At 46.4% G+C, this 20,389-nt stretch overlaps 1 protein-coding gene across 1 annotated transcript in view; it reads left to right on the forward strand.

The window, feature by feature from the left end:
- nhsb (Nance-Horan syndrome b (congenital cataracts and dental anomalies)) overlaps positions 1-20,389 on the forward strand; it is a 123,119-nt gene that overhangs the window by 82,416 nt on the left and 20,314 nt on the right. The window contains 8 exon segments of the mRNA XM_052500076.1: positions 4,694-4,846; positions 9,743-9,879; positions 11,444-11,485; positions 12,619-12,663; positions 13,576-13,638; positions 17,848-18,040; positions 19,082-19,213; positions 19,511-20,208. Coding sequence (XP_052356036.1) covers positions 4,694-4,846; positions 9,743-9,879; positions 11,444-11,485; positions 12,619-12,663; positions 13,576-13,638; positions 17,848-18,040; positions 19,082-19,213; positions 19,511-20,208 — 1,463 coding nt within the window.

Here is a 20,389-nt window from a genome sequence, read left to right on the forward strand (position 1 = left end):
AGCTGACCTCGGTCGCCAATTATACAGTGTTTCCTCTGACACATTGGTGCGGATGACTTCCGGGTTAAGCGAGCAGTGAGTTAAGAATCAATGCGGCTTGGCAGGGTTGTGTTTCGGAGGACGCGTGGCTTGGCAGGGTTGTGTTTCGGAGGACGCATGGCTTGGCAGGGTTGTGTTCCGGAGGACGCATGGCTTGGCAGGGTTGTGTTCCGGAGGACGCATGGCTTGGCAGGGTTGTGTTTCGGAGGACGCATGGCTTGGCAGGGTTGTGTTTCGGAGGACGCGTGGCTCTACACCTTCGCTTCTCCCGAGTCCGAGTTGCAGCGATGGGACAAGACTAACTACCAATTGGGGAGAAAAAGTGAGGGGGAAAAAAGGTCCTAGATACTGTAGTAGCCCTCTTCAGACCACAGTGGTTGAACCCTCCAACTGGCTTCTCTATAGATGGGGACAGGGCCAGTTTAAGGGCCCTCGATACTGTAGTAGCCCTCTTCAGACCACAGTGGTTGAACCCTCCAACTGGCTTCTCTATAGATGGGGACAGGGCCAGTTAAGGGCCCTAGATACTGTAGTAGACCTCTTCAGACCACAGTGGTTGAACCCTCCAACTGGCTTCCCTATAGATGGGGACAGGGCCAGTTAAGGGCCCTAGATACTGTAGTAGACCTCTTCAGACCACAGTGGTTGAACCCTCCAACTGGCTTCTCTATAGATGGGGACAGGGCCAGTTAAGGGCCCTAGATACTGAGGTAGCCCTCTTCAGACCACAGTGGTTGAACCCTCCAACTGGCTTCTCTATAGATGGGGACAGGGCCAGTTAAGGGCCCTAGATACTGAGGTAGCCCTCTTCAGACCACAGTGGTTGAACCCTCCAACTGGCTTCTCTATAGATGGGGACAGGGCCAGTTAAGGGCCCTAGATACTGAGGTAGCCCTCTTCAGACCACAGTGGTTGAACCCTCCAACTGGCTTCTCTATAGATGGGGACAGGGCCAGTTTAAGGGCCCTCGATACTGTAGTAGCCCTCTTCAGACCACAGTGGTTGAACCCTCCAACTGGCTTCTCTATAGATGGGGACAGGGCCAGTTAAGGGCCCTAGATACTGTAGTAGACCTCTTCAGACCACAGTGGTTGAACCCTCCAACTGGCTTCCCTATAGATGGGGACAGGGCCAGTTAAGGGCCCTAGATACTGTAGTAGACCTCTTCAGACCACAGTGGTTGAACCCTCCAACTGGCTTCTCTATAGATGGGGACAGGGCCAGTTAAGGGCCCTAGATACTGTAGTAGACCTCTTCAGAAATCCTTTATACCAACTGGGTTCAAACCCCGGGTCTCCTGTGTGCCACAAGATTGTTAGCCCACTGATGGAGGTCAAAGGCTTTATCTCAGTGGGATAACACAGTCTTGTGCAACAGTGCGATGCATAACTTTGTCTGAGACCTGAAGCTTTAGCAGGCGAACACAGTCCTGTATAGAGGCACAACCCAGCTGGTAACATACACTGTAAGCTAGCTGTGTTTATTCTGGCTGTCAGGGACCTGCTGAATGTACTGCTTTCTCTGGGATGAAATCATCAGACCTGGACAGATCGTCTCATCCACATTAGTCTCATGATTATGGATTGATAGAGATCATTCTATTCATCCTACATCAGATAGGAAGGGTTGCCTGGTTACAGATGAGCCTGGGTTATTCAAGGAAACAACAGACTACACACACGCGCGAACGCAGCAAACTAACTCTCAGACACGCACAGCGAACACACGCACACAGACACACACACACACACACACACACACACACACACACACACACACACACACACACACACACACACACACACACACACACACACACACACACACACACACACACACACACACACCTACTGTAGATGTTAATGAACAGATGCTGCTGTTGTAATATGAGGATTGAAATGAAAGCAAGGCCAGAAGATAAAAGATGATGAAAGAAAGAGGGTTTACATCTCCCTCGTATCTTCTGTTCATCTCTCTCCTCCTCTCATCCTCCTCTCATCCCCCTCTGATCCCCCTCTCATCCCCCTCTCCCAGCCTTGGAGGATAAAAGCTCCTCCTCTCCCATCCTTGGAGGATAAATGCTCCTCCTCTCCCAGCCTTGGAGGATAAAAGCTCCTCCTCTCATCCCCCTCTCATCCCCCTCTCATCCCCCTCTCCCAGCCTTGGAGGATAAAAGCTCCTCCTCTCATCCCCCTCTCCCAGCCTTGGAGGATAAAAGCTCCTCCTCATATCCCACCCTCTCCCAGCCTTGGAGGATAAAAGCTCCTCCTCTCATCCCCCTCTCCCAGCCTTGGAGGATAAAAGCTCCTCCTCTCATCCCCCTCTCCCAGCCTTGGAGGATAAAAGCTCCTCCTCTCATCCCCCTCTCCCAGCCTTGGAGGATAAAAGCTCCTCCTCTCATCCCCCTCTCCCAGCCTTGGAGGATAAAAGCTCCTCCTCTCATCCCCCTCTCCCAGGCTTGGAGGATAAAAGCTCCTCCTCTCATCCTCCTCTCCCAGCCTTGGAGGATAAAAGCTCCTCCTCTCATCCCCCTCTCCCAGCCTTGGAGGATAAAAGCTCCTCCTCTCATCCCCCTCTCCCAGCCTTGGAGGATAAAAGCTCCTCCTCTCATCCTCCTCTCCCAGCCTTGGAGGATAAAAGCTCCTCCTCTCCCAGCCTTGGAGGATAAAAGCTCATCCTCTCATCCCCCTCTCCCAGCCTTGGAGGATAAAAGCTCCTCCTCTCATCCCCCTCTCCCAGCCTTGGAGGATAAAAGCTCCTCCTCTCCCAGCCTTGGAGGATAAAAGCTCCTCCTCTCATCCCCCTCTCCCAGCCTTGGAGGATAAAAGCTCCTCCTCTCATCCCCCTCTCCCAGCCTTGGAGGATAAAAGCTCCTCCTCTCATCCCCCTCTCTAAGCCTTGGAGGATAAAAGCTCCTCCTCTCATCCTCCTCTCCCAGCCTTGGAGGATAAAAGCTCCTCCTCTCATCCCCCTCTCCCAGCCTTGGAGGATAAAAGCTCCTCCTCTCATCCCCCTCTCCCAGCCTTGGAGGATAAAAGCTCCTCCTCTCATCCTCCTCTCCCAGCCTTGGAGGATAAAAGCTCCTCCTCTCCCAGCCTTGGAGGATAAAAGCTCCTCCTCTCCCAGCCTTGGAGGATAAAAGCTCCTCCTCTCCCAGCCTTGGAGGATAAAAGCTCCTCCTCTCCCAGCCTTGGAGGATAAAAGCTCCTCCTCTCCCAGCCTTGGAGGATAAAAGCTCCTCCTCTCATCCCCTCCCAGGCTTGGAGGATAGAAGCTCCTCCTCTCATCCCCCTCTCCCAGCCTTGGAGGATAAAAGCTCCTCCTCTCATCCCCCTCTCCCAGCCTTGGAGGATAAAAGCTCCTCCTCTCATCCTCCTCTCCCAGCCTTGGAGGATAAAAGCAGCGTTGTTTTGTCTGAATCATAACAACACCACCGCCTCTTTAAATCAGATGTTCTCTGCATCTATGTGTGTTGATGTATAACAACAGCAGAGATAGTGTTTTGAGGAAACATGGACAACTGTCATTGGAACAGTTGTCGGCTTCATTCAGTTGATGTTGATATGTGTTATTGCCCCCTGCTGGTATGGAATGGCAGTGACCGGTTTCATTTATTTATTTTTTATTAAAACTTTATTTAACAAGGCAAGTCAGTTAAGAACAAAATCTTATTTCCAATGACGGCCTAGGAAGAGTGGGTTAAAACTGCCTGTTCAGTGGCAGAACAACAGATTTGTACCTTGTCAGCTCAGGGGTTTGAACTTGCAATCTTTCGGTTACTAGTCCAACGCTCTAACCACTAGGCTACCCTGCCGCCCCAGGCATAACTGCTGTATTCCTCCTGTTCGTGTTGGGCAATTTATATCAAGGTCTTGGTTTGATTGTAGCTGGACAACCAAAGGTACAGCTGTTTATGGAAGGCTGTTGGGGTCAAACTGTTGAGGTTATACTGTTGGGGTCATACTGTTGGGGTCATACTGTTGGGGTCATACTGTTGAGGTTATACTGTTGAGGTCATACTTTTGGGGTCATACTGTTGAGGTTATACTGTTGGGGTCATACTGTTGGGGTCATACTGTTGAGGTTATACTGTTGGGGTCATACTGTTGGGGTCATACTGTTGAGGTTATACTGTTGGGGTCATACTGTTGGGGTCATACTGTTGGGGTCATACTGTTGAGGTTATACTGTTGGGGTCATACTGTTGGGGTCATACTGTTGAGGTTATACTGTTGGGGTCATACTGTTGGGGTCATACTGTTGGGGTCATACTGTTGAGGTTATACTGTTGGGGTCATACTGTTGGAGTCATACCGTGTCTAAAAACATAGCTGAGTGTCTTCTCTCCCAGTGATAACAACAAAACAGAATTCATGTGCAAATGAATAATAACGATATATTCTCCTGTTCTCTCTTTCCCTATTTTAAGCCATCATTGTAAATAATAACTTGTTCTTAACTCACTTGCCTAGTTAATTAAACATTAAATTATATATATATTTTTAAATCTTCATAACCCTATCAATGAATGACAATCACAACTGCCAATGAATGAAAAGTACAGCAGAACCTAACCTGCTGTCTGTCTTTCGAAGAACATCATTTCAATAATATACATATGACCAATCTATTCTCCTGTTGTCTCTCTCCCTAGCTGTCTCTAACCTGGATGTGGAGAGTAAGCTAACAGTGCACTACCAGGCCCCATGGCACCAGCACCACAACGTGTTTCACCCCTGCAGCCGGCCGCCATGCGTAGAGGAGCTCCACAGACATGCCAAGCAGAGCCTGCGAGCCCTGCACAGAGGTGACATACACCGCCTAACACACACCGCCTAACATACACCACCTAACATACATCACCTAACACCTAGCATACACCACCTAACACCTAGCATACACCACCTAACACCTAACATACACCACCTAACATACACCACCTAGCATACACCACCTAACACCTAGCATACACCACCTAACACCTAACATACACCACCTAGCATACACCACCTAACACCTAACATACACCACCTAGCATACACCACCTAACACCTAACATACACCACCTAACACCTAACATACACCGCCTAGCATACACCACCTAACACACACCAACACACACCAACACACACCACCTAGCATACACCACCTAACACCTAGCATACACCACCTAACACCTAGCATACACCACCTAACACCTAACATACACCACCTAGCATACACCACCTAACACCTAACATACACCACCTAGCATACACCACCTAACACACATCACCTAACATACACCGCCTAGCATACACCACCTAACACACACCAACACACACCAACACACACCACCTAGCATACACCACCTAACACCTAGCATACACCACCTAACACCTAGCATACACCACCTAACACCTAACATACACCACCTAGCATACACCACCTAACACCTAACATACACCACCTAGCATACACCACCTAACACACATCACCTAGCATACACCACCTAACACACACCAACACACACCACCTAGCATACACCACCTAACACCTAGCATACACCACCTAACACCTAACATACACCACCTAACACACATCACCTAACATCTAACACACACCACGTAACACCTAGCATACACCACCTAACACCTAACATACACCACCTAACACCTAGCATACACCACCTAACACCTAACATACACCACCTAACACCTAGCATACACCACCTAACACCTAGCATACACCACCTAACACCTAGCATACACCACCTAACACCTAGCATACACCACCTAACACCTAACATACACCACCTAACACACATCACCTAACATCTAACACACACCACGTAACACCTAGCATACACCACCTAACACCTAACATACACCACCTAACACCTAACATACACCACCTAACATACACCACCTAACACCTAACATACACCACCTAACACCTAACATACACCACCTAACACCTAGCATACACCACCTAACACCTAGCATATACCACCTAACACCTAGCATATACCACCTAACATACACCACCTAACACACACCACCTAACACCTAGCATATACCACCTAACATACACCACCTAACATACACCACCTAACACCTAGCATACGCCACCTAAAACCTAACATACACCACCTAACATACACCACCTAACACCTAACATACACCACCTAACACCTAACATACACCACCTAACACCTAGCATATACCACCTAACATACACCACCTAACACCTAACATACACCACCTAACACCTAACATATACCACCTAACATCTAGCATACACCACCTAACACCTAACATACACCACCTAACATCTAACATACACCACCTAACACCTAACATACACCACCTAACATCTAGCATACACCACCTAACATACACCACCTAACACCTAACATACACCACCTAACACCTAACATACACCACCTAACACCTAGCATACACCACCTAACACCTAGCATATACCACCTAACACCTAGCATACGCCACCTAACACCTAACATACACCACCTAACACACACCACCTAACACCTAGCATATACCACCTAACATACACCACCTAACACACACCACCTAACACCTAGCATATACCACCTAACATACACCACCTAACACACACCACCTAACACCTAGCATATACCACCTAACATACACCACCTAACATACACCACCTAACACCTAGCATACGCCACCTAAAACCTAACATACACCACCTAACATACACCACCTAACATACACCACCTTACACACACCAACACACACCACCTAACACACACCACCTAACACCTAACATACACCACACACCACTTAACACACACCACCCAACACACAACGCCTAGCATACACCACCTAACACACACCCCCTAACATACACCACCTAACACCTAGCATACACCACCTACATACACCACACACCACTTAACACACACCACCTAACATCTAACATACACCACACACCACTTAACACACACCACCTAACACACAACACCTAACATACACCACCTAGCATACACCACCTAACATACACCACCTAACATACACCACCTAACACAAAACACCTAACATACACCACCTAACACACACTACCTAACATCTACCACACACCACTTAACACACACCACCTAACACAGACCACCAAACACCACCTAACACACACACCCTAACACGCACCACCTAACACCTAACACACACCCCCTAACAGACACCACTTAACACACACCACCTAACACCTAACATACACCACTTAACACACACACCCTAACAGACACCCCCTAACACACACCACCTAACACACACCACCTAACACACACCACCTAACACTTAACACACACCACCTAACACACACCACCTAACACCTAACATACACCATCTCACACACCACCTAACACACACCACCTAACACTTAACACACACACCTAACACCTAACATACACCATCTCACACACCACCTAACACACACCACCTAACACCTAACATACACCATCTCACACACCACCTAACACAGAAATACAAAGCAGAGCTTCTGAGCCCTACACAAAGCTTGGGAACCAAAGCACACAAGCACACACACACCATAAACCATACACTCTACCTAACAACAGTTTGAACCAGGGTTGGTGTGAGGTCCATCAGTAATCCCTCATATGTGGTGCCACCTAGTGTTAGTACTGTGAACACCTGCTGGTCTGGGTTCTAGAAAACTCTTGATTGACATCATCTCAGTGAGGAGCCAGTGGCTGTTAAAGCTGCAACACAACATGGTGACTGCTAGTGAATACAGTCACAACATGGTGACTGCTAGTGAATACAGTCACAACATGGTGACCGCTAGTGAATACAGTCACAAAATGGTGACTGCTAGTGAATACAGTCACAACATGGTGACCGCTAGTGAATACAGTCACAACATGGTGACTGCTAGTGAATACAGTCACAACATGGTGACCGCTAGTGAATACAGTCACAACATGGTGACTGCTAGTGAATACAGTCACAACATGGTGACCGCTAGTGAATACAGTCACAACATGGTGACCGCTAGTGAATACAGTCACAACATGGTGACCGCTAGTGAATACAGTCACAACATGGTGACTGCTAGTGAATACAGTCACAACATGGTGACCGCTAGTGAATACAGTCACAACATGGTGACTGCTAGTGAATACAGTCACAACATGGTGACTGCTAGTGAATACAGTCATAACATGGTGACCGCTAGTGAATACAGTCACAACATGGTGACTGCTAGTGAATACAGTCACAACATGGTAACTGCTAGTGAATACAGTCACAACATGGTGACTGCTAGTGAATACAGTCACAACATGGTGACCGCTAGTGAATACAGTCACAACATGGTAACTGCTAGTGAATACAGTCATAACATGGTAACTGCTAGTGAATACAGTCACAACATGGTGACTGCTAGTGAATACAGTCACAACATGGTAACTGCTAGTGAATACAGTCATAACATGGTGACCGCTAGTGAATACAGTCACAACATGGTGACCGCTAGTGAATACAGTCACAACATGGTGACCGCTAGTGAATACAGTCACAACATGGTGACTGCTAGTGAATACAGTCACAACATGGTGACCGCTAGTGAATACAGTCACAACATGGTAACTGCTAGTGAATACAGTCACAACATGGTGACTGCAAGTGAATACAGTCACAACATGGTGACTGCTAGTGAATACAGTCACAACATGGTGACTGCTAGTGAATACAGTCACAACATGATGACCAATAGTGAATACAGTCACAACATGGTGACTGCTAGTGAATACAGTCACAACATGGTGACTGCTAGTGAATACAGTCACAACATGATGACCAATAGTGAATACAGTCACAACATGATGACCGCTAGTGAATACAGTCACAACATGGTGACGGCTAGTGAATACAGTCACAACATGGTGACCGCTAGTGAATACAGTCACAACATGATGACCAATAGTGAATACAGTCACAACATGGTGACCAATAGTGAATACAGTCACAACATGGTGACCGCTAGTGAATACAGTCACAACATGATGACCAATAGTATCTAATGTAGCGAGACCCTGTCAGAATCTGACCTCGGTATTTCCCTCATGGTATCTAATGTAGCGAGACCCTGTCAGAATCTGACCTCAGTATTTCCCTCATGGTATCTAATGTAGCGAGACCCTGTCAGAATCTGACCTCGGTATTTCCCTCATGGTATCTAATGTAGCGAGACCCTGTCAGAATCTGACCTCAGTATTTCCCTCATGGTATCTAATGTAGCGAGACCCTGTCAGAATCTGACCTCGGTATTTCCCTCATGGTATCTAATGTAGCGAGACCCTGTCAGAATCTGACCTCAGTATTTCCCTCATGGTATCTAATGTAGCGAGACCCTGTCAGAATCTGACCTCAGTATTTCCCTCATGGTATCTAATGTAGCGAGACCCTGTCAGAATCTGACCTCAGTAGTTCCCTCATGGTATCTAATGTAGCGAGACCCTGTCAGAATCTGACCTCAGTATTTCCCTCATGGTATCTAATGTAGCGAGACCCTGTCAGAATCTGACCTCAGTATTTCCCTCATGGTATCTAATGTAGCGAGACCCTGTCAGAATCTGACCTCAGTATTTCCCTCATGGTATCTAATGTAGCGAGACCCTGTCAGAATCTGACCTCAGTATTTCCCTCATGTTTTACAGACCAACAGCAACGTCAACGGTCGAACAGCCGCGAGCGCAGAGTGACCATCTCCATCTCTGGGGCTCCTCCAATGCCCACCCTCCCTTCCCCACGCACCCTCAGACGGCACGAGCAGAGGGTCAGGCACAGCCGCACGGTAAGGGGATACACATGTCTTTACAGGCTTTGCTCAAGCGCTATACAAGCACACCTGATACAGCAACTAATCAATGTCCTGAGGAGAAGTCCTGAAATGACTTGACTGATATAGCAGCTAATCAATGTCCTGAGGAGAAGTGCTGAAATGGCTTGACTGATACAGCAGCTAATCAATGTCCTGAGGAGAAGTCCTGAAATGACTTGACTGATACAGCAGCTAATCAATGTCCTGAGGAGAAGTCCTGAAATGACTTGACTGATATAGCAGCTAATCAATGTCCTGAGGAGAAGTGCTGAAATGACTTGACTGATACAGCAGCTAATCAATGTCCTGAGGAGAAGTCCTGAAATGACTTGACTGATATAGCAGCTAATCAATGTCCTGAGGAGAAGTGCTGAAATGACTTGACTGATACAACAGCTAATCAATATCCTGAGGAGAAGTCCTGAAATGACTTGACTGATATAGCAGCTAATCAATATCCTGAGGAGAAGTCCTGAAATGACTTGACTGATATAGCAGCTAATCAATGTCCTGAGGAGAAGTCCTGAAATGACTTGACTGATATAGCAGCTAATCAATGTCCTGAGGAGAAGTGCTGAAATGACTTGACTGATATAGCAGCTGATCAATATCCTGAGGAGAAGTCCTGAAATGACTTGACTGATATAGCAGCTGATCAATATCCTGAGGAGAAGTGCTGAAATGACTTGACTGATATAGCAGCTAATCAATATCCTGAGGAGAAGTCCTGAAATGACTTGACTGATATAGCAGCTGATCAATATCCTGAGGAGAAGTGCTGAAATGACTTGACTGATATAGCAGCTAATCAATGTCCTGAGGGGAAGTCCTGAAATGACTTGACTGATATAGCAGCTAATCAATATCCTGAGGAGAAGTGCTGAAATGACTTGACTGATATAGCAGCTGATCAATATCCTGAGGAGAAGTGCTGAAATGACTTGACTGATATAGCAGCTAATCAATATCCTGAGAAGTGCTGAAATGACTTGACTGATACAGCAGCTAATCAATGTCCTGAGGAGAAGTGCTGAAATGACTTGACTGATACAGCAGCTAATCAATATCCTGAGAAGTGCTGAAATGACTTGACTGATATAGCAGCTAATCAATATCCTGAGAAGTGCTGAAATGACTTGACTGATACAACAGCTAATCAATATCCTGAGGGGAAGTCCTGAAATGACTTGACTGATATAGCAGCTAATCAATGTCCTGAGGAGAAGTCCTGAAATGACTTGACTGATATAGCAGCTAATCAATATCCTGAGAAGTGCTGAAATGACTTGACTGATATAGCAGCTAATCAATATCCTGAGAAGTGCTGAAATGACTTGACTGATACAACAGCTAATCAATATCCTGAGGGGAAGTCCTGAAATGACTTGACTGATATAGCAGCTAATCAATGTCCTGAGGAGAAGTCCTGAAATGACTTGACTGATACAGCAGCTAATCAATGTCCTGAGGAGAAGTCCTGAAATGACTTGACTGATATAGCAGCTAATCTGTATTTGTTTGTTTTATTGACAAGCAGCAGGCGAGACCAGAGAGAGAAATAGAATATCAACTTCGGAAGGTAAACTATCACATAGTGTAGTGCCTGTTAGTGGTGTGTGTTGTCAACCTACAAGTGGTGTGTGATGTCAACCTACAAGTGGTGTGTGATGTCAACCTACAAGTGGTGTGTGATGTCAACCTACAAGTGGTGTGTGTTGTCAACCTACAAGTGGTGTGTGATGTCAACCTACAAGTGGTGTGTGATGTCAACCTACAAGTGGTGTGTGATGTCAACCTACAAGTGGTGTGTGATGTCAACCTACAAGTGGTGTGTGATGTCAACCTACAAGTGCTGTGTGATGTCAACCTACAAGTGGTGTGTGTTGTCAACCTACAAGTGGTGTGTGTTGTCAACCTACAAGTGCTGTGTGTTGTCAACCTACAAGTGCTGTGTGATGTCAACCTACAAGTGGTGTGTGTTGTCAACCTACAAGTGGTGTGTGATGTCAACCTACAAGTGGTGTGTGATGTCAACCTACAAGTGGTGTGTGTTGTCAACCTACAAGTGGTGTGTTGTCAACCTACAAGTGGTGTGTGTTGTCAACCTACAAGTGGTGTGTGATGTCAACCTACAAGTGGTGTGTGATGTCAACCTACAAGTGGTGTGTGTTGTCAACCTACAAGTGCTGTGTGATGTCAACCTACAAGTGGTGTGTGATGTCAACCTACAAGTGGTGTGTGATGTCAACCTACAAGTGGTGTGTGATGTCAACCTACAAGTGGTGTGTGATGTCAACCTACAAGTGGTGTGTGATGTCAACCTACAAGTGGTGTGTGATGTCAACCTACAAGTGGTGTGTGATGTCAACCTACAAGTGGTGTGTGATGTCAACCTACAAGTGGTGTGTGATGTCAACCTACAAGTGGTGTGTGTTGTCAACCTACAAGTGGTGTGTGAGTCAACCTATAAGTGGTGTGTGTTGTCAACCTACAAGTGGTGTGTGTTGTCAACCTACAAGTGGTGTGTGATGTCCACTGTGTTTTCACATTGTGGTCCTGTAACTGTAACTATGAAAATACAGTTGAATTTCTTCTTAAACATGATATAGTAGCATGTGTCCATTGTTGATGATGTCACCAGTGCAGTGCAGTGAGCTTAGTAGGTTTCAGCTTGTTGTGTTCTCTCTCTCTCTGCTGCATGGCTTCCACTAGGAGAGACACGTGAGAGAGACAGACATCCAGACAATACACAGAAAGGTAACAGAAAAGACATCAGAACACATATGTCTACATTCGGATCACTTTATCGGTCAATTGCCCTCAAGGTCCAACCCGAAATTTGACTTCTTAACCCAACGCCTCCAAAAGACACATAAACAAGTTTTGGAGAGGTGCTGCCTCTCTGGGAGCTGTCGTTGTAGGGGTTAAGTGCCTTGCTCAAGGGCACAACAGCAGGCAATGGCATCTTAAGATTTGATCACTTTCCCGCCAGATTTTCCCCCGTCAGACCCGGGATTTGACCTGGCAACCCTCCGGTTGCTGGCTCGTCTCTCTAACCGCTAGGCTACCTGATCTCATCGCATGTTTTTAATCACGTGTTTTCCATCCCAGTGAGTTTGCATGCTGGGGGGGGGTATGATTGTATTGCACATAAGAATGTTTAGCGTTATGACTCATGGTGCTGCGTATCTTCCTTTAACGCTGCAGGAGAGACCTGGAAGGGAGGGTCACTGTCACACTATACAGAGAAAGGTAAATGGGATGGCGTTCATTACAAGATGACCCCTCTAGAGTCCTGCTAACGCCACTCTTATAACAGTTCATAACAGCTTTCTGTCCTGAGGAATCCTGAAAACGGTCACCTCTCAGCATTCACAGACAAATATAATTCTTTCACTCCGTTTTTCTTGTAGGATGCGATGATGACATCACTTCCTTGTCTAAACGGGGAAGAAGGATGACTGACTTACTCATCTCCGTAGCATCACAAGAAGTTACTCACCATATTTTGTGTCCCCAGCACCTGGGTCCCCCATGTTTCATCCTGTCTGTCTAATGTTTCATTCAATATGATTTCACCTTTGTCTCTAAGTCCCATCCATGGTTTTCATTTTGTCCCATCGATCAAGTTGTCATCATTTTTGTTTTCTTCATGTTTTGTGTTTATAGTATGACCGTACCCGCTCCCCCTCCCCCACTGAATGTTGCCTCTTCACCCCATGGACCAGAAAGGTATTTTTTCTGCATTCCAAGCCTCGTGGTTTAAAATCTACAGGCCCGAAATCAATTGTAATACTAGTTCTAAATAGAACTACTACTACTACCTCTCCTTCCTGCTGTTCTAACCTCCATCCTCTAGCATCTCATTAGCTCCTGTCTACTGTCTACTGTCTACATCTCATTAGCTCCTGTCTACTGTCTACATCTCATTAGCTCCTGTCTACTGTCTTTATCTCATTAGCTCCTGTCTACTGTCTACCTCTCATTAGCTCCTGTCTACTGTCTACATCTCAGCTGTCTTCATCTCATTAGCTCCTGTCTACATCTCAACTGTCTTCATCTCATTAGCTCCTGCCTACTGTCTCCTGTCTTCATCTCATTAGCTCCTGTCTACTGTCTACATCTCGTTAGCTCCTGTCTACTGTCTACTGTCTACATCTCATTAGCTCCTGCCTACTGTCTCCTGTCTACATCTCGTTAGCTCCTGTCTACTGTCTACATCTCATTAGCTCCTGTCTACTGTCTACCTCTCATTAGCTCCTGTCTACATCTCAGCTGTCTTCATCTCATTAGCTCCTGTCTACATCTCAACTGTCTTCATCTCATTAGCTCCTGCCTACTGTCTCCTGTCTACATCTCATTAGCTCCTGTCTACTGTCTACTGTCTACATCTCATTAGCTCCTGTCTACTGTCTACTGTCTACATCTCATTAGCTCCTGTCTACTGTCTACATCTCGTTAGCTCCTGTCTACTGTCTACTGTCTACATCTCATTAGCTCCTGTCTACTGTCTACTGTCTACATCTCATTAGCTCCTGTCTACTGTCTACTGTCTACATCTCGTTAGCTCCTGTCTACTGTCTACATCTCATTAGCTCCTGTCTACTGTCTACATCTCATTAGCTCCTGTCTACTGTCTACTGTCTACATCTCATTAGCTTCTGTCTACTGTCTACTGTCTACATCTCGTTAGCTCCTGTCTACTGTCTACATCTCATTAGCTCCTGTCTACTGTCTACATCTCATTAGCTCCTGTCTACTGTCTTCATCTCATTAGCTCCTGTCTACTGTCTACTGTCTACATCTCATTAGCTCCTGTCTACTGTCTACATCTCATTAGCTCCTGTCTACTGTCTACATCTCATTAGCTCCTGTCTACTGTCTACATCTCATTAGCTCCTGTCTACTGTCTACATCTCATTAGCTCCTGTCTACTGTCTACATCTCATTAGCTCCTGTCTACTGTCTACATCTCATTAGCTCCTGTCTACTGTCTACATCTCGTTAGCTCCTGTCTACTGTCTACATCTCATTAGCTCCTGTCTACTGTCTACATCTCATTAGCTCCTGTCTACTGTCTACATCTCATTAGCTCCTGTCTACTGTCTACATCTCATTAGCTCCTGTCTACTGTCTACATCTCATTAGCTCCTGTCTACTGTCTACATCTCGTTAGCTCCTGTCTACTTTCTACATTTCTCTAGCTTCTGTCTACTGTCTGTCTACATCTCGTTAGCTCCTGTCTACTGTCTACATCTCGTTAGCTCCTGTCTACTGTCTACATCTCATTAGCTCCTGTCTACTGTCTACATCTCGTTCGCTCCTGTCTACTTTCTACATTTCTCTAGCTTCTGTCTACTGTCTACTGTCTACATCTCGTTAGCTCCTGTCTACTGTCTACATCTCATTAGCTCCTGTCTACTGTCTACATCTCATTAGCTCCTGTCTACTGTCTACATCTCATTAGCTCCTGTCTACTGTCTACATCTCATTAGCTCCTGTCTACTGTCTACATCTCATTAGCTCCTGTCTACTGTCTACATCTCGTTCGCTCCTGTCTACTTTCTACATTTCTCTAGCTTCTGTCTACTGTCTACTGTCTACATCTCGTTAGCTCCTGTCTACTGTCTACATCTCATTAGCTCCTGTCTACTGTCTACATCTCATTAGCTCCTGTCTACTGTCTACATCTCATTAGCTCCTGTCTACTGTCTACATCTCATTAGCTCCTGTCTACTGTCTACATCTCATTAGCTCCTGTCTACTGTCTACATCTCGTTCGCTCCTGTCTACTTTCTACATTTCTCTAGCTTCTGTCTACTGTCTACTGTCTACATCTCGTTAGCTCCTGTCTACTGTCTACATCTCGTTAGCTCCTGTCTACTGTCTACATCTCATTAGCTCCTGTCTACTGTCTACATCTCGTTCGCTCCTGTCTACTTTCTACATTTCTCTAGCTTCTGTCTACTGTCTACTGTCTACATCTCGTTAGCTCCTGTCTACTGTCTACATCTCATTAGCTCCTGTCTACTGTCTACATCTCATTAGCTCCTGTCTACTGTCTACATCTCATTAGCTCCTGTCTACTGTCTACATCTCATTAGCTCCTGTCTACTGTCTACATCTCATTAGCTCCTGTCTACTGTCTACATCTCATTAGCTCCTGTCTACTGTCTACATCTCGTTAGCTCCTGTCTACTGTCTACATCTCATTAGCTCCTGTCTACTGTCTACATCTCATTAGCTCCTGTCTACTGTCTACATCTCATTAGCTCCTGTCTACTGTCTACATCTCATTAGCTCCTGTCTACTGTCTACATCTCATTAGCTCCTGTCTACTTTCTACATTTCTCTAGCTTCTGTCTACTGTCTACTGTCTACATCTCGTTAGCTCCTGTCTACTGTCTACATCTCGTTAGCTCCTGTCTACTGTCTACATCTCATTAGCTCCTGTCTACTGTCTACATCTCGTTCGCTCCTGTCTACTTTCTACATTTCTCTAGCTTCTGTCTACTGTCTACTGTCTACATCTCGTTAGCTCCTGTCTACTGTCTACATCTCATTAGCTCCTGTCTACTGTCTACATCTCATTAGCTCCTGTCTACTGTCTACATCTCATTAGCTCCTGTCTACTGTCTACATCTCATTAGCTCCTGTCTACTGTCTACATCTCATTAGCTCCTGTCTACTGTCTACATCTCGTTCGCTCCTGTCTACTTTCTACATTTCTCTAGCTTCTGTCTACTGTCTACTGTCTACATCTCGTTAGCTCCTGTCTACTGTCTACATCTCGTTAGCTCCTGTCTACTGTCTACATCTCATTAGCTCCTGTCTACTGTCTACATCTCATTAGCTCCTGTCTACTGTCTACATCTCATTAGCTCCTGTCTACTGTCTACATCTCATTAGCTCCTGTCTACTGTCTACATCTCATTAGCTCCTGTCTACTGTCTACATCTCGTTCGCTCCTGTCTACTTTCTACATTTCTCTAGCTTCTGTCTACTGTCTACTGTCTACATCTCGTTAGCTCCTGTCTACTGTCTACATCTCGTTAGCTCCTGTCTACTGTCTACATCTCGTTAGCTCCTGTCTACTGTCTACATCTCATTAGCTCCTGTCTACTGTCTACATCTCATTAGCTCCTGTCTACTGTCTACATCTCGTTAGCTCCTGTCTACTGTCTACATCTCATTAGCTCCTGTCTACATCTCATTAGCTCCTGTCTACTGTCTACATCTCATTAGCTCCTCTCTACTGTCTTCAAAACATGATCATTCTCCACTCCTTTCAACTTCTGACCACTATCCAGAACTCTGGGACTTTCCTGGAATCATGTTCTTTGTCACCTGAGCGTTTGAGCTGTCTGTTGATCTCTGTGTTGATCCTGATATCTTCCTGTTCTTCATTTCCCTTTCCTTCAGAACATTTCCTGAAATGGAATTCAAATGTTTTGCTCATTTTGTGTCTGTGCCTTGTAAGTGTTAAACATAAAGAGTTAAGTAACTGCCTGAAGACAATGTACTTTGTATGTTGGCCTTTGTAACAATACATCTAAGCATGTGTTGAAAAGGGCTCCTTGTTCTCTATTCCCTATATAGTGAGCCATGATGGTCCTGTAGTGGTACAGTATATAGGGAATATTATAACCTGGCTGGTTCCAGCACTGAATGCTGATTGGCTGACAGCCGTGGTATATCAGACCGTATACCACGGGGATGACAAAACATTTATTTTTACTGCTCTAATTGCGTTGATAACCAGTTTATAATAGCAATAAGGCACCTCTGGGTTGTGCCAAAGAACAGCCCTTAGCCGTGGTATATTGGCCACATACCACACCCCCTTGTGCCTTATTGATTAAGTATACCATTTGTAACTTTTCTAGGTGTTACTCTAACCCTACAACACCAACTGACTGTATCTCTCTCCATCTGCTTCAGGCTGCCCCTACCACTGACCCTGATGCTGAGCCTGCAGTGGCCCACAGGTCTACTGGTGCTATTCCCAACCCCCCCTCCACACTGGACAAGCAGACCAACTGGTCCAAAGCCCTGCCTCTGCCCACCCCTCAGGAGAGGATGAAGAGTGACCCAGCAGTCGTGTCCTCGTGCATCATCCCCATCAACGTCACTGGTAAACACGACATAGCTCCAATATCTGTCTCTGGATGTTTTTGATATTCTCTCAATCGCTCTCTCTCTCTCTCTCTCTCTCTCTCTCTCTCTCTCTCTCTCTCTCTCTCTCTCTCTCTCCCTCTCTCTCTCTCTCTCTCTCTCTCTCTCTCTCTCTCTCTCTCTCTCTCTCTCTCTCTCTCTCTCTCTCTCTCTCTCTCTCTCTCTCTCTCTCTCTCTCCCTTTCTCTCTCACTCTGTACATTATGTCGCTCTCTCTCTCTCTCTCTCACTCTGTACATTCTGTCACTCTCTCTCTCTCTCTCTCTTTCTAATTCTCTCCTTTTCTCTCTCTCTCTCTCTCTCTGTACATTCTCTCTCTCTCTCTCTCTCTCTCTCTCTCTCTCTCTCTCTCTCTCTCTCTCTCTCCTTTCTCTCTCTCACTCTGTACATTCTGCTCTCTCCCTTTCTCTCTCTCTCACTCTGTACATTCTGTCGCTCTCTCTCTCTCTCCCTTTCTCTCTCTCTCTCTCTCTCTCTCTAATTCTCTCCTTTTCTCTCTCTCTCTCACTCTGTACATTCTGTCACTCTCTCTCTCTCTCTCTCTCTCTCTAATTCTCTCCTTTTTCTCTCTCTCTCTCTCTCTGTACATTCTCTCTCTCTCTCTCTCTCTCTCTCTCTCTCTCTCTCTCTCTCTCTCTCTCTCTCTCCCTTTCTCTCTCTCTCACTCTGTACATTCTGTCGCTCTCTCTCTCTCTCCCTTTCTCTCTCTCTCACTCTGTACATTCTGTCGCTCCCTCTCTCTCCTTTTCTCTCTCCATTTCTCTCTCTCTGTACATTCTCTCTCTCTTTCTCTCTCTTTTGCTCTCTATCTCTCTCGCTCTATCTTTCCCTCTCTAGTCGGTTGTTTGAATCAATTCATCTATTAATTAACTGTTGTTTGTGTATTAGTGAGTGTGTGTAACTTCTAAACTGTGTGGAATGTAATTTGTGAGATGTGGAAAGACATTACTCTTAAATGGCATCAATGTTGTACATTGCGTGTACTTTGTTCCTCTCCACAGGGGTGGGGTTCGACAGGGAGGCTAGTGTGCGCTGCTCCCTGGTACACTCCCAGTCTGTGCTGCAGAGGAGGAGGAAGCTGAGGAGGAGGAAGACCATCACCGGGATCCCCAGACGAGTTCAACAGGACATGGGTACAGCTGTCTGTCTGTTATACTGTCTGTCTGTCTGTGCCTGACCTCCAAGTACTGTCATTACCACTCAGTCAACAGACTGTAATGTTGTTGTGCCTCCTCTCTGTTTCTTTACTTTGATGGTTTAACACAGAGTCCTATTTTCTGGAGACAAACAAACATGTATATTTGTCCTACCATTTAGACTTGAACAAATATTGCATCTGCCTGAATTTCACTGATAGAAAACAGGAGACTCAGACTTTATTTTCTAATCATGTTGATTGATGACTTACTGCCACCCCTGTTTCCCTTCAGACTCTGATGAGTCTCCAGTGACGAGGGAAAGGACAGTGATGGTCCACACCAACCCTCACCTGTCCCTCTGTCAGGAGGAGCTGTCCCTCCGAGGGGGACACACCAAGGACTCCGGCTGCCAGACGGACGACTGCCTGACCGGTGGCGGTGGCGCCCCGTCCAGGAGACGTATACGTGCCCAGCGCGGCGGCCAGGGGGGCATCCCCGCCTCCCTCTCCCACTCCACCGGGAACATCTCCTCGCTCCCCGACCACCCTGACACCGCCATGTACACCGCCTCCGGCTCTCGCCTCCGCTCCCGCAGCCTCCCCCGCGAGGGCGGCCGCATACGCGACGAGGACCAGGACGACAGTGATGAAGATGAGGATGATGATGACGACGATGATGATGAAGATGAGGAGCTCTCTCCATACGAGACGGAGGACTTCCTCCCGGGAACGGGGCCAAGGATGTTAAAAGACGAGGAGGAGAGTACGGATGACCAGGCCATGCCAGAGCTGCAGCTGGGGAGTCTGAAGAGGATACAGCAAGGAGACGGGGGGAGTCCAGAACACATGTGGATGGAGAGGGGTCGCTCCCGCCTCCCCCGTCAGGTCGACATGGGGAACTGTGAGATCTCCTCCAGCTCAGACACCTTCAGCAGCCCCATCCACTCTGTCTCTACTACGGGGGTGCTGAGAGGACAGATAGACCACAAGGTACGTCTTCGCTGCCATCTTCACTTATCTGTGGATCTTGTCTTCTGGCTTCTTTTGCTTGTAGCCTTTTGGAAGTCATTTTGTTTGTTTTTGTCCGTTTGTTTTTGATGAGCAAGCCTTGCGACAGTCTAGTGTCCTGTCCAGGGGGTGTACTGTACATCAAGCTGCCTCAAGATATAGA

Source organism: Oncorhynchus keta, chromosome 37, assembly GCF_023373465.1.
Source record: "Oncorhynchus keta strain PuntledgeMale-10-30-2019 chromosome 37, Oket_V2, whole genome shotgun sequence".
Lineage (NCBI taxonomy): Eukaryota > Metazoa > Chordata > Actinopteri > Salmoniformes > Salmonidae > Oncorhynchus > Oncorhynchus keta.